Source organism: Sus scrofa, chromosome 10 (assembly GCF_000003025.6).
Source record: "Sus scrofa isolate TJ Tabasco breed Duroc chromosome 10, Sscrofa11.1, whole genome shotgun sequence".
NCBI classification, from domain to species: domain Eukaryota; kingdom Metazoa; phylum Chordata; class Mammalia; order Artiodactyla; family Suidae; genus Sus; species Sus scrofa.
Window position 1 is genome coordinate 30,114,660 of NC_010452.4, and position 16,046 is coordinate 30,130,705.

Consider the following 16,046-nt stretch of genomic DNA (forward strand, 5'->3'; position numbering starts at 1 on the left):
TGTACTGAGTGCCTGTCCTGTGCCAGCCACTGATCAAAGGCGTGGTGGCATCAGGAAAACACTGATCCAGATCGTGGATCACTTAGACACCAGTGGGCAAATAGGAAGAGAAGTCATATACACAATTAGGTCATTATAATTCAAGCTTAAAACACAATGTTTGGAATGAACCAGCTCCCCTGCATCTTTGTCCAGCCTCGACATGCCTGTCTTAAAAACTTAGACTTCTAGAGTTCCCATTGTGGTTCAGTGGGTTAAGAACCTGACATTGTGTATGTGAGGATGTGGGGTCCATCCTGGCCTCAGTGGGTTAAGGATCTGGTGTTGCCTCAAGCTGTGGTGTAGGTCGCAGATGTGGCTCAGATCCCGCATTGGCTGTGGCATGTGCAGGCAGCTGTGGCTCCTATTCAGTCCCTAGCCTGGGAACTTCCATATGCCACAGGAGTGGCCCTAAAAAGACACACACACACACACACACACACACACACACACACACAAGTTAGATGGCATATATGAACACTCACAGTCACTTTAATTGGAGCCTGGAATAGAATGAAAGCACAAAACACTGTCACCCACGAGATGGGTGCTGAGTGCAAGGTCAGTACAGTGTCCAATGTCCAAGAACATTGCCAGGTCCCTAATGGTCCCTCCCTGTGGCAATGGATAACTTAGAGACCTCGGGACATGCCACAGGTCAAATTCCCGGGGTAGCAGACTCTGAGATGGAGACTGGCAGGCAGGACCTTTGTTAAGATATGCTCTTGGGATTAGCACCTGTGGGAGGGGTTGGGCGGAGGGTGAACCTGAGCTTGATGCTGTCGACAGATGCCTCATCTGTCCTAGAGGAGAAGCCTTCAGAATTGTCTTGAGTTGGGCCAAAGGGGCTGGGCTTTTCTAGCCCCTTAACCATCAGTCATGGGATGGGGGCTGCCCCAGGAAGGGAGTGTGAGCTTGAGTGGACTTGCTGAGCCCCTACGGTTTGCTGGCAGTGGAGGACTGTCTGTTGCAGCTTTCCCAGCAACTCGGGGAGCAAGTCCTTCATTCCCAGGGGATCCAGGTCGTTTGTCATTTTGTTTCCAGAGGATGAGCTTGCAATATGCAATGAACCCCGCCTAAGACTGCTCTCCACTCAGGCCTCAATGAATATGCCAGGCCCGCCCCATGCCAGCAACAGGAAACATTAGTCGCTGCAAGATCCCAAACATCTTTTCTGCTATAACCTTTATGGAGACCAGGATTTTCACAAACTGCCTTTAGCAGGATTTGAAGTTTTCTCCTCAATGACCTGACCTGAGACAGGAAAGCTAGAGGCAGTTGTTTCTTATGCCTCATTCTGGAGAGTCTGGAAATACTATTCCCAAAAAGGGTCTAGTAATGGGGTTCACTGTTCCCACTTTCGAATAGAGCCTTCTGAGAAGTGCCCTTAAAAGCGCCATTAGTTCTGCTTTGAAAAATGAGCAGATTTGGGCCAGTCGGTGCTCAGGGAAACCATAAAGCTTTGATGGGACCTTTGCCATGGAAACCAAATACTTCTTTTTGGTCTTTTTCAGGGCTGCACGTACAGCAAATATATGGAAGTTTCCAGGCTAGGGGTCCAATTAGGGCTGCAGCTGCCAGCCTATACCACAGCCACAGCAATGCCTACACCATAGCCACAGCAATGCCAGATCCAAGACATGTCTGTGACCCACACCACAGCTCACAGCAACTCCAGATCCTTAATCCACTGAGCGAGGCCAGGGATAGAACCTGCATCCTCATGGATACTAGTTGGGTTTGTAACTACTAAGCCACAATGGAACTCTCACACATTTCTTAGTAACAAAATGAGCCATGGCCAAAAACCTGGGGTCTAGGGCTCTGTTCTCTTGCAGCTCAGGAAACTGGGCTTGTACCCATTCAAACTAAACTCCTCTCCTCGCTGTTGCGTTGAAGGAGTGAAACACTTATCTTGGCGATTCGTTTAGGTTGCTTTTATGCAGAATGTACTCTTAGGCATTTGCTGTTGTTGTTGTTGTTTTAATTCCCCCACTATTTTGTTGTGCTGAGCTTCTAAGTGAAAAAACAGTAGCTGAGGTGACATGGAGGGATGGAAGTTGTCATCAGCTGGGTCCTACCCTTTGGGCTCAGGGCAAAACAAACACAACAGAGCATTTCTCACACCTGGACATTCATTACGATTTTGACTTCGTGTCTGTCTTCCCTATGGCCTTTGACAGCAGAAATGGTCTCTGTTCACCTGTTTCTCACTGGCTGCCTCTCCCAGCCTCGTGCAACTCAAAGAAGCCCTGACCCACGAGGTCTGTGCAAACTAGAGCCCTAAGACCACTGGAGAGGAATGAAAAGGGAAGGCACATCTGAAAAGACAGAGCCTGGAGCCAAGTAAGGAACAAAAGTGAAGGAAGGGCCAGGAAGAGCAAGCAGGTGCGGGAACGCAGGGCTGAGGGAAAGTCTGCTCAACGTGTGCTGCCTGGACAGCTGGCCCCCCGCATCTGCGCTCTCCTTGCAGTCAAAAGGCAGATCCTCACACTGCTGGTACCCCAAGGGGGAGGAGATAACTCTGAAGATCTGGGTTCAAACCCCAGCTTTGCTCTGAACCTCTCTGAACCCTGGTTTCCTCTTCTGCAGGGTTAGGGTAATAGCACATCTACCTCACAGGGACCCTGGGAGGATGAAGGGGCCTAAGTTGAGATGCCTCCTGGGGTCCCTGGCAGAAGCTGATCTTTGAGCAATTTGAATTTGCAGCTGCAATCAGGTCACATTCAGTTTGCTCACACTAGGATCCAAAAAGGCCAAAAGATGCATGGTTAAGGCACGGGGCCAGCCTGAGGCAGGAAAGAAGCAGTGCTTCTGAGGCTGCCACTCTTTCCCTCCCCAAATTCCCTGAAGCCTGCAGAGTGTTCTCAGAGATCCAGCCTTTTTTTTTTTTTTCTTTCCCTCTTTAGAGCTGCACCTGCAGCATATTTTTGGAAATTCCTGGCTAGAGGTTGAATCAGCGCTACAGCTGCGAGCCTACACCACAGTCACAGCAATGCAGTAGTCAAGCCGTGTCTGCCATCTACACCACAGCTCATGGCAACGCTGGATCCTTGACCCAACTGAGGGAGGCCAGGAATCAAACCTGAATCCTCATAGATGCTAGGCAGGTTCTTAACAGGCTGAACCACAACAGGAACTCCCAGAGATCCAGAGTTTTTACTCAGAAGCTGCTCTCAGCTACTCAGCTAACTTATTTCTAAGGCCTTAAACGAGCTGGAGAAGTCATTTGAGTCTTGCAGGTCATTGTCATAAGTCACGGACAAATTCTGCATGTAAAAATTTTTCTCGGGTTTCAGCTATGTGGGTTGATTCAAGAATGCTAGACTCTGTGTGTGTGTGTGTGTGTGTGTGTGTGTGTTGGGGGAGTGGAAATGTCAGCCAGCAGGGTAGAGGGGTAGAGCGGGAGAGAAGAGAGGATTTTCTTTGGGGGGAGACACCAAACTGAAAGAATAGCAACCATCCCCGATTTCCATTTCCCCAAAGCAAAACCTGCAGGAGGAGACTGTAATGTCAAAAGCTGTGCTTCGGTAACATTTCCGAATTTAAGAGAGGCAACTTCACTATTTGTGGGACAAATGCATTTCACAAACCTGGCCTCATCCGAGGGGCCCACCCATTTTGACATGTTGAGTTCTTTTTCTCAATTTTGATTCAGTTCTATTTTGAGCGATTCCGAAAATATGGCAGTAACAAGTTGGGCAAAATCATCTTCTGAATTTGGCACTCCAAGGACGGAATGTTTCTAAGGGCAGAACCATAGCCAGAGAGCAATCAGAAGCTGGAAAAATCCTGCTCCCAAGCCCAGTTATAAAGTTCCTCTGTGTTTGAACACCATGGCTGATTGTCATTTTCCTCAATTCAGGGAGGCGTGGCCCAGTCCCTGAGTCCCCTGGCAATGGACATGAGGTGGCAGCTTCCATCTCTGCCGATTCCCTCCACTTCAGTTTCACTTTGACAGGCATATTTGCCCCATCATTGGGCACTGCTATTTTCTTACTCCTGGTGTCTGCTCTGTAGCTTCACTTCCTCTTCTTCCCGGTGAATTTCCTGACACTCCAAAGCTGCCATCCTTTCCAAAGGCCTTCTCAAGGGAGAGGTCTTATCCAGAGCTACAGCGAGTAGCTGCCTGGAGTCTACACTTGGAAAAGTGGATTAGCGTGAAATAAACCATAGCACGTAACTAAAGAAACTAGTGATGGTAAAAGAGAATAAAAACAAAAGGAGGATGAATGTCATGCTTCAGAATAATATTCAGGCTAATGGGAAGCTGGTAGGAGAGGCAAGAGGGCTTATTTGAAATCACTGGTGTGACTGGATGTTGTGGAATGTGACAAATTGTGCATTTCAAGGTATAGGTGGCTTAGGAGACACGAGGGAAAATGAAGAGAGTGTGCTTTGTGAAATATCGATCAGGTGTTCTTCTCATGCTTTCTAGAGAGCACAGAAACAGTGACGTGAAAGATTATAAAAAGAAGAAGAGATTATGATGGCAAAACCTTACGATGCCCAATGCACACCATTGTGCTTAAAGCCTAGAGGGCCATGAGTAAACTCTCATAGGAGGTAACCAAGACAAGTGGGAATGGTTGTCAACATGCCTCAGTGCTTCTGGGTCAAGATGTGTTGCTAATGCAGACAGCTGACGCCTCTGAAATCTCCTAGGCCTGCCCTGTCCAATATGGTGGCCCAAGCCACCTGTGGCTAGTGAATATTTGATATACCAGCTGGTCCAAATTGAGATGGGCTATAAGGGTAAAATACAGATTTCGGATTGGGAAAACTGGGTGTGCCTAAAATCTCTCAAAATTTTTATGTCTATTTTTGTAAATGTGGCATGCAGAAGTTCCTGGGCCAAAGATGGAACCAGAGCCAAAGTAGAGACAACACTGAATCCTTAACCTCTAGGCCACCAGGGAACTTCCTCAATATTTTTATATTAATGATACGTTGAAAGGATAGTACTTTAGATATGTCGAGTTAAATAAAATACATTAACAAAATTTTAATTTGTTTCCTTTTTCTTTTTTAATGTGCAGACTAGGCAATTTTAAACACAAATGTGGCTTCCTTTTGTGGCTCATGTTATATTTCTCTTGGACAGATCTGTTTTATAAAAGCCATCTTAGGAGGCTACTAATGGGTCAACCTGCTTCTTGGGAATGTTGAAAAACAATGCTAAACTGAAAGAGAATAAAAGCAGACATCCTTTTTATAAGGTCCTTATAGCCAATGATTACTTTAGAGTCAGCCGAGTCACAGAGTCAAGAATGCTATGTGATTTTTTAAAATTCTTCGGCTTCTCCAAAGAAAGGTAGAGGAAGCTTCTATCAAATTCTTACAAAAGAGCACTTTGGAGGAGTATGTCCTAATAAATTCAGAGCTAGGAAAAGCTTGATAGGAATAAAATCTTAGAGACTAAGGAGAGTGCAATAGGTGGCTCCTCAATATTCCTACAAATGTAGAAGCTAATTAGATGAATGTATGAAAATACTAATGACCACCAACTCAGAAAGTGCTCACTGCACCAGAAACCATACTCTGTGCATAGTATCAGCTCAGTCATCCATACCTGGCTTTGGCCAGGACTTTGCAGTCCAAGTGATAGCCTCAAATAGAAGATTCATAGCCAGTGTGTTGTTTGTTGCTCTATTTACTTTCACAACCATGCTTTTATGGTTCCACATATAACATGTCAACTATACAATGGGAAACATGAGGCTCGTTTTTTTTTGTTTGTTTGTTTGTTTGTCTTTTTGCTATTTCTTGGGCCGCTCCCGCGGCATATGGAGGTTCCCAGGCTAGGGGTCCAATCGGAGCTGTAGCCACCGGCCTACGCCACAGCCACAGCAACGTGGGATCCGAGCCGCGTCTGCAACCTACACCACAGCTCACGGCAACGCCGGATCGTCAACCCACTGAGCAAGGGCAGGGACCGAACCCCGCAACCTCATGGTTCCTAGTCAGATTCATTAACCACTGAGCCACGACGGGAACTCCCATGAGGCTCATTTCTAATTCACATACTTGAAAATACCTGCAATCATTTGGAGGATAAAATTGATGGTTTGTGCATGCACATTACACCAAGCTGCATGTAAAAAATGCTAAGTCTTTGAAAGACAGGAAACGAATTCATAGCAACTGTCATCCTAGAGAAATATGGACTCAGAAGAGTGAATTAGAAGTTGGCCTCCAGTATGGAGAACTGCAATGTACACGCACCAACACGCAATTATCTGAGACGATTCCACTAGATATAAAGGAGCTGGTGGATCATAGTTGATCATGACTTGATGGTGAGTTGGGCTATTATGGGAAAGTCAATTAAAAAGCAGCCCATCCACCACAATGCGTATGTTCTGGAGATTCAGAGGAGTGAGATGAATACTTCAGCTATGCTTGGAATCAGAAGAGTCCTCATTAGAATAAAATGTAGAGTTCGGTTTTAGCATTTTGGAAAAGATGTAGATAAACTGGAGAAAAACCAGGGTGGGGGAAAGGGGTTAAGGAGACAAATTAATAAGACAAAAACCAGATCTACCTTCAAAGCTTAAAAGTTGAAGTCACTGGGAAAAGGACATTGATGGAGCAACTTTATAACTAGGGCCTCAGGGACTCGAGCACTCAGGGGGACTCTTACAAGGAAAATGTTACTGTGCATCCTACAGCACATGTAAGTGTGCGTGAGTACACACACACACACACACACACACACACACACACATATCAGGAAAGAATGCTCTTCCACTAAAGAACAATAGAAATCTATTAAGCAATGTTCAGAGAGTAAAGATGATTAAACCTTTTAACAAGCCACTGTTAAATGTTCTCCAATTTCTGTGCCCAGAGACATGCAGAGATGGAATCAATAGTGCTTTGTGCACCATTATGTTCTGTTGAGGAAAACAAACTATTTTTTTAGGGCAACACTGACAAACGCTCCCTTAAATACACTAGCCTCATCAACACAATTTCTATTTTGTGGGAACAGGGATTTCATGGACCACATAAATGGAGAAATCATGGGAAAAGGAAGGGATGGCCGAGGGACTTCACAATTAATCAAGGTGTGAGGGCTGATGAAGGAAGGAAATAGGGAAGAAAGAAAAGAAGGAAGGAGGAAAGGAAGGGAGGAAGGGAGGGGGAGAAGGAGAGAGGGAGGGAGGAAGGGAAGGAAGGAAGGAAAGAAAATAGTCATCTGTCTTAGAAATGAACTTGCTGGGATAGAGCACTCAAATCGATGAACTCTTGATGCTCTTTCTCATCTATTAATTGTTTTTTGTTCCAGAACAGGAGGAGAAGCTTTCCTTTTCGAGTTCTTCTACGGCCCTTCCACATACTCTGAGACAACTGGCTCCAGATGCTTCCTGCCCAAGAGTGGCCTCCTTTGTGCCATGTGACCACCTTGGATGCTGGGACCACCAGCAGGTGCCTGACATGAACACTGAGTGAAGTAACTGGACACATGGAATTTCCTTCTTAAGGAGCCTGAAGGTGAGTGATGGAGACCAGGGGAGCAGCAGCTGGCAGGAAGTAGCAGCCCCCCGCCAGCGAGCAGTGGAGGGAGAGACAGCTGCGCCATCCCAGCAGGGGCCTGGAGGAGAGCCCTGATACCTCCTGAGAGAGGATGACAAAGGGACCATCAAAAGGGCTACCTCAGACCCTAGTGAGCTTCCAGATCCTAGCTGCTCCACTCACAGTGAGGTGGTCAGTCCTGCGGGTCCTACCTGAGCTGGCCATCTTTCCCTGTGTCCTATCAAATCCCTTTCCCCCTGTTTTTTAAGGGCTGCACTCATGACATATGGAGGTTCCCAGGCTAGGGGTCCAATTGGAGCTCTAGCTGCTGGCTACACCACAGCCACAGCAACGCCCCATCCGAGCCACATCTGTGACCTACACCACAGCTCACGGCAACGCCGGGTCCTTAACCCACTGAGCAAGGCCAGGGATCAAACCCACATCCTCATGGATGCTAGTCGGGTTCGCTAACCACTGAGCCACGACAGGAACTCCTCTTTCCCTCTTATTTTGGCCACTGTACTTCTAATATTCTTTCAGGGAACTAGTGCCCTCCACCCTGTCCCTGTGTGTGGGTAGAACTGGCCTCATTTTCCATTTGCAGGGATATGCACGTGTCTGGATAATCAACATATCCTATTCCCTTGGCTGGAGGGCCTGGTGACACAACTCAAGACAAGCCAATAGGAGCTGGTCCTTTGACTTCGCCATAATTGTTGAGAAGGAGGAGCTCTCTCCGGGTTTGCAGGATGACAGCATCTAGGTCCAGGGCCAGTGCTGCCAGGTCTTTAGTGTAGTGTGGGAAGAACCTGTCTGAGAATGCAGTCAGCAGAGAAGAAAGCAGAGCCAAGGGATGGAGAGAGATGGGGAGGAGAGGGGGAGAGAGAGGGAGGGAATTGCCGCTGCCCTGGAACTAGCAGGGTCTGAAGCCAGGACAGTGGCAGCAGCAGCAAGGTTTACCAGTAGCTTGGGCAAATAAATTCCCTTTTTCTGCATAAGCCAGCTTGAGTTGGGTTTCCAATGGACATTACCCTCTTCTTATGACCAAAGGCAATTATGATATTGGACTCGTATTCCCCCAAGTCCAAAGCACTCACTCCAGAATCATTTTCCTTGTTTCCACCTGGTCTCTTGAATTACATTTCTATTCAGGAAAATGGGAAAATCTCTCTCATCATTCCATATAAATAAGCACAATGACATGCTCCTTTGTATTACTTGATAAGTGGCATTATGTTGAATTTCCTCAGTTTTTGGTTTATCAGGGCATCTGTAAAACTTGATAGGTGAAAATGTGCACAGCAAGCGTGGGGCTGGTGAGGAGGTCGGAGTTTTAGTTTGAGGTCTGATATTCAGTGACCTTGCTCAAGGGATGAAGTTTTGGATGGGTCATTTATCCTCTCTGGGTCCCATGTCTGTTACCTCATTGGAAAATGTACGAGTTAAGCTAAGGAATTTCAGTAATAGCTCTATATATCTGCATAGCGATTCAATCATTTCTAAAAAGATTTCTCATTATATATGTATGTATGTGTGTGTGTGTGTGTGTGTGTATACATATACATTGCTTTTCAGAGCCACACCCGTGGCATATGGAATTTCCCAGGCTAGGGGTTGAACTTGAGCTACAGCTGCCAGCCTATGCCACAGTCACAGCAGCTCCAGATCTGAGCCACAATGGCCACCTACACTACAGCTCACAGAAATGCTCGATCCTTAACCCACTCAGTGAGGCCAGGAATCGAACCTGCATCCTCATGGATATTAGACGGGTTTGTTTCTACTGAGCCCAAACGGGAACTCTTTATGATTTCTCTCAGCTATACAATTCTATGACTATCAATAGCTCATCAAATAATTTTCTTACCTAGAAATGCCAATTGCCAACTTTCACTTTTTTCAAAAGGCTACTCTTTCAATCATCCATCCATCCATCCAACAAACATTTATTGTCTGTTGCTACACATTAGGCAATGTCCTTAAAGGTATGGTACCCACCCTGAAGAATATGCCACTCTAATGGAGAAGAGAGACATTCATGTCATTCATTAAATACACTGAGGAATCCATGTATAAGGAACAACCCTGACAAACGCTAAAGGGCAAGCACAGATGCCTTAATAACATGGAACCGAGAGGTGTGACCTAAACAGGGGAGCCGAGGGGGAGGGTTCCTTGGAGAGGAGCAGCCTGAGCAGAGAGCTGACAGATAGGTGGGAACTCTGTGGACCCAGAGGCTGGGCTGAGCCTCTCCATGCACAGAGATGGCCACGGTGTATTGGATGCCATACTGGGCTGGCTCACAGGGTTTCAGCCAACTCTGCCAAAACCCTCGGTGGAGAAGTCATCACCATTTCCTCTGTTGACGAGCAAATATTCCGAAACATGAAAAGTAATGAAAGCCCTAAGGAGACGCTAGAGAAAGTGCCTGCTGAACTCAGATGTCACCATCTCTCATCTAGCCAAGTCTTCCTGTGCTGCCTCTCTGATGTGCTTTAACTTGCACCTTGAGGAAGTCACCGACTTCCCTGGACCTCGTTTTGTCATCTATAAAACATGAGATGTAGGACATAGATATGATTCCTAAGGTCTCTCTTATGCTCAACATTTTACATTTCTAGAAATATACCTGAGTTAGGGGAGAGGAGGAAGAGAGGTCCTGAATCCTACAAAGCCCACTTGTGGCTATATGTAAAAAAAAAAAACCCAAATCAGGGTACGTTCAGGGTACAAGGAAGTGGTGGAGGGATAGTAGCTATGGAAATGCAGGTTGGATAGAGCCAAAAATATTAATGCATCCATAGCTGATGCAGGGAAACTGCGATGAAATGTTTCCTTGGCAATTGAGTTACTTAAAGATAAAGGAACTCATTTTGATCAAAGACTGGTTTCTCTGCTTCTCTTCCTCTCTATGGTTCTTCAGCTGTAATTCAATGGAAGGGGACAAATCCATTTCACCAAAAAATAAAGGGCATCCAGAAAGATCGAGGAAAGAGCAATCCAGTTGGAAGCAAACAAGCAGATACTCCAATGCGAGAGACCTGCTCAGTCCCTTTACTCCTGGGAACGGCCTGTCCAGGCCTTAGGATCTCTTCCATCTTAAACTGCTTTCTATGGATCCCTCAAGTCTTAAATCATTTGAGGCAGGCGACACCAGAATTTACAGGAACCTGACATCTGTCAGTCTGAATGCAAACCCTCAGATTTCAAACCAGTCAGCTCCATCTAGAGAAGGAAGGACAAGAGCTGCTATTTCTTAGCATGCATAATCAATGCTGCAGGGGTTGCTAGGCAACGGGCAGGAAGAGTGTCAAACATCCCTGGGTGCCTCCAATGGAAGTAGAGCAGCCCTGGCAGCCACTCCTCAGAGGTGACAGGCTCTGGGCTCTTCAGGCCCTGGAAATCACATTTAGTCTCATTCCTTAAAAAAAAAAAAATCCCTTTATTGTGGTCAGGGTGGAACTATAGACATTTTCCTCTCAGGCCTATGAGATCGCTTTTGAATACACTTTCAATCAGCCCAGACCCCTAAAAATGAGCAGGTCAGGCTGCTGAGAGGCAGCCCTGTGAAAAGTCCACGTGTTATTCTCATCCAATTCGTCCCGGATGCCGTGAAAGATCAGACTTGTTTCTTGTGCAGCTGTGGCCTCTGGATTCTAGAAAGTGATAATGGGCCTCCTCTCTGAAGCTTGAAATCATTCTGGCAAACCTAAGCCAAGCCTCTGACTTCCACAAAAGTTCACCATCAAGGTCACTGAGATGAGTTTTCTTTTTTATCTTTAGGTGTGAGACCTTGAAGTTGAAATGAATTTTTAAGCTGTCAGGCCCTTTGTTCTGTCTACTTGAGATCAAGGGACAGATTTGTTTTGTTTTAGTTTTATTTTTTTAGTAGGGTGGATTAAAGAACAAACAGCCCTCCTGGGTCATTAATTTGCAAACACTTATTTGGCAAAGCTGGGAGGTTTACAGGGACTTGGGTTGGGATTAGGGTTATGATTGGGATTTAAACCAGAAAGAAGCCTCATTGACGGTAAGTGCTGGGGAGCATGCTGTGGGCAGGTCAACTGGCTCCACAAAGCTGCAGCTGGCTAACCCTTCGCCATTACTAGCCCAAGCGATGAAATCCTGGGTTAGCATGAGTGTGGAAGGAAACGTAAAATATGAGCAAGGATGCTCTGGATTGAGTCCTGTCTCCTTAAGAGCACTGCAAGTACAGAGGTGAGTGTACAATAAGGAATAATGCAAGGATGAAAGGCAATACCCCCTGACCAAGGTCTTTCGGCTACTCCCGCACTGTCCTCTAGGATAGATTCCCTACTCTCCCAGGCTTGTCTCATATTCAAAGATTTCACCCTGTGACTCCATGAAGTGAGTTTCCTAAGGCCTGACTTAGCTCCCTGAACGGGCTCCAAATATCAGTGGGAAACGTGGCCCAAGACATGGACCCATAGTTTTCAAGCCTCTTTGTCTATGACACAGGCTGGATCAGGATCACATGTTCCCTAAGCATCTTCCAACTCTGACACTGTCTCAGGCTATTAAGTTACAAAAATAGAGGCACCTTTGGGTCCCATTTTTCCAAAAGGGTGGGGTGGGGGGGAGATAGCAGCAAAAGAAAGCAAAGACTGCAGATATAACACTGCCAAAATGTTCTGAACATTTTGTGCTTCAAAAAAAAAAAAAATAACAAACTTTGGGAGGAAATGAAAGAAAAGAGGAAGCAATCGCAGCAGCAGGAATGAAACATCTCCAGCGACCCCGCAGGATTCTCACTCTACATCACTCACCGCACCTGACCTGGCATCTCTCCAGCATGTCCCTTCCTTCCCCCTTCTCGCCTCTGCTTCACTGTCCCCTGCCATTTGTTTATCTCAGTGAGACGATGTTTATTTGATAGGTTGTATATGCATCATCCCTAAAAAGCTCCAAAGAGGAGCTTTTTCGGAGCCTAGCTGAGAGTCTAAGAGTCTCCGTGTCACCGGCTTACTTACTTCTGATGACAAGGAAAGCAAACGCACGGTTTTTCATTTGGATGAACTTTCACAGAAACTGTGTTTAGTCTGCAAGTTGGGTAAGTTCAAGATTCATATGATTTCTCTCCCCAGGCACTCCTACCACAGATACTGATGTATTTTAACGCTAAGTGCAACAGGAACAGAATCTGCATCTCTTTGCAAAAAAATGGAAAGTGGTCCTGGTTATAACGAAAAAATAAATGCCATTCATGCAAACATGCCATGTTTGGCTAAAACAAACAAACAAAAAGGCGAAATTCGATCATCTTATCTTAAGCCAAGAAGTTACAGTTTATTATATTAGCCATGTCCAGATTCATTTCGCACTTATTTCACTTTATAAATATACACCTCTTTGGAGGGTTTTATGTGTATCATCCAATACCTTGGTGAGTCCTTTTTTTTTTTAAAATTTTGACCACGCATAGCAAAAGATCTGTGGAAGGCTTCAGTGCTGTTTTGTTAATTCTTCTGTTTTACAGGCACTCAGGGGAAATTTTAGCCCTTTCAATAATGTTTACCTTCCTGAAGACCTAGTCTCCTTTTTGACTTTATGGCTACGACAAAGGACTTGCACATTTCTCTACTTCAGCAAAACCTTGTGTCTCCTAAGGTGGTGGGATCCACCAGAGATGCCACCCACCTTGGGATGGAAGGGTGCCTTGGAGACATCGGGGAGGGATGAAATAAGGACTAACATCCATTCTTAGCACCACAGAGGCTGAGAGAAGTGAAAACCAGAGTCTCCCTGCTAGACCCTTTGAAGACGAGACAGGCCCCAGCGGAGCTTGGACAAGCGCTGAGCCATCTGAGGAGACAGGGGGGCCTCCAAGGCTTGGCTGGTTGGATTCTGCTTGGCCCCACTGACCTCCATGCAGAATTTCGTTAACATGGACTGTGAAGGGTGGCTCAGAGCCATTCCCAGCCTGCAGACTGATAGGCTGTCTCTGAGAAGAACCTCTGCCAATGGGATAGGCCCCCAAACATCCTTCCCACAGTCCGTCCAGGTAGAGGTATCTGAACCCATCCGCCAGAGCAGACGTGCTCTGCTCCCGAATCAGCCACCACAATGAAATAAAGCGACCCTCACACACATGCAGGTGGCCACAGATAATGAGACATTCTGGAGCGTTCTCTTACCTTCACGGCCACCAAGATCTTGTCCTGCTCAGGACAGAGGTTATAGCATTCAGCTAGGAACACTTTTCCAAAGGCTCCTTCGCCTAGCTCCCTTTTCAGAACAATGTTATGTCGCTTGATGTGCTGAACAACTGTAAAACAAAGACAGAATGGACATTGGAATCGAGGCATGCGGAGGTGAAGGCAAGAGGGCTGGGGAGTCAGTGGGCTGCACCCTGACCTTGCAGGCCCCAGAGTCTCTCTTTGCACACAGAGAACCAAAGGAGAAGCCCAGTGTCCTGCCGTGGGGTCCACCCCAAAGAGCTGGAAGGCGATGGCATCACTTGCTCTTCAGAGTGGAATCATTGTTTCTTTTTTTGTTTGTTTTTGTCTTTTCAGGGCAAACCCATGGCACATGGAGGTTCACAGGCTAGGGGTCCATTTGGAGCTATAGCCGCTGGCTTACGCCACTGCCACAGCCACAGCCACAGCAATACCGGATCTGAGGCCGAGTCTGCGACCGATACCATAGCTCATGGCAATGCCGGATCCCAGACCCACTGAGCAGGGCCAGGGATGGAAGCTGCATCCTCTTGGATGCTAGCTGGGTTCGTTACCCACTAAGCCACAATGGGAACTCCTGGAATCATTGTTGTTGATAGAACAAAAGTAACCGCCTTGCATTTGGCGGCAGGATGTCACTTATAAGCTTTCCAGACTAGGAAAGGGGAGAAATGAGAAGGGGATGGATGTCAATGGCAGGCCTCTCACAAGGCAGAGGCTTTTCTTGTGTTTCTCAGTTATGTGTCTAGAGGAAAAGGCAGAGAGCTAGGCTGGAATCCTTATGTCTCTGTTAAGCCCCCTCGCCTCCCAAGGCAGAAAAGATGAGAGGACACAGTGGCCAAAGGGAAGATCTCTGTGCTGCTGATTAAAGCTGTGTCCTCATAGCTGACTTTTATCCTTCTGGTGATGTGGGCACCATGGCTGAGCCTCAGTGACTCCTTTGGTTCAGACCAGAAATGCCAAGAACATCTGTGCTAAGGGCTGGCTTCCTTAGCTCCTTCCTTCCTTCCTTCCTGTCTTTCTGTCTCTTTAGGGCCGAACCCGTGGCATATGGAGGTTCCCAGGCTAGGCGTAAAATTGGAGCTCCAGCTGCCAGCCTACGCCACAGCCACAGTAACACCAGATCTGAGCCACACTGGCCACCTACACCACAGCTTGCAGCCACACCAGAACCTTAACCCACTGAGTGAGGCCAAGGATCGAACCCTCATCCTCATGGATACTAGTTGGGTTTGATACCACTGAGCCATGATGGGAACTCCCCCCAAATGACAGAATTTAAAAGACTGTGACTCCTTCTAGAGCTTGCAAGTTGTTGCCACTGATGTCTTTCCTTTGCCCCTCACCCCCCTGGAAAGCATCCTTTCCTGCCTCTATACTTGGGGAAACTGAGTCTGTAGGAATTTCAGTGATTCACATCTCGGGGGTGGAGATGCTAGGATTGGAACGTAGGTCTGCCTGAATACAGACTCCATGATTTCTTCTCTACACCACAATATTTCTCTTCAATTGCACATCTTGTTAAGCCTGACAAGAGAAATAGACATATGCAAGGAATAGAGTAAAAAGTACAAATAAGCTCCCAGCTTCCTCTCTGTTTCCTTGACTCTTCAAAGGCCAGTTCAAATTCTCAGCCATTTGGAAGTTCAAAAGAAAATACAAAGCGTCTCTCTGTAGTTTTAATCACAATAGGAAAATGAATACTCGTGACCTTACTATGACATTTAAGAAACAATGCCACTAGGGAGTTCTCCTTATGGCTCAGCGGGTCAGGAACTCGACTCGTATCCATAAGGATGTGGGTTCGATCCCTGGCCCCCCTCAGGGGGTTAAGGATCCGACATTGCGGTGAGCTGTGGTGTAGGTTGTAGATATGGCATGGATCTGGCTGTGGCATAGGCTGGCAGCTGCAGCTCTGATGAACTTCCATATGCTGCACGCGTGGCCCTAAAAAGCCAAAAAAAAAAAAAAAGTCAAACAAACACCCCCTGCAAAATACCACAATATCACTAGTACTTTTTTTTCTGTCTTTCTGTCTTTTCTAGGGCCCCACCCACAGCATATGGAGGTTCCCAGGCTAGTGGTCTAATCAGAGCTGTAGCCACCAGCCTACACCACAGCCACAGCAACACCAGATTCGAGCCACATCTGTGACCTACACCACAACTCACGGCAATGCCAGATCCTTAACCTACTGAGCAAGGCCAGGGATTGAACCTGCAACCTCATGGTTCCTAGTCGGATTCATTTCCACTGAGCCACGATGGGAACTCCTATCACCAGTACTTT

General features: G+C 46.6%; 1 protein-coding gene across 6 annotated transcripts in view; it reads right to left on the minus strand.

The window, feature by feature from the left end:
• NTRK2 (neurotrophic receptor tyrosine kinase 2) overlaps nucleotides 1-16,046 on the minus strand; it is a 399,889-nt gene that overhangs the window by 84,610 nt on the left and 299,233 nt on the right. For all 6 annotated transcript variants that reach the window (XM_021064645.1, XM_021064646.1, XM_021064643.1 and 3 more), the window contains one exon: nucleotides 13,716-13,846. In XM_021064645.1, the coding sequence (XP_020920304.1) occupies nucleotides 13,716-13,846 (131 nt within the window). The remainder of the gene's footprint in view (nucleotides 1-13,715; nucleotides 13,847-16,046) is intronic.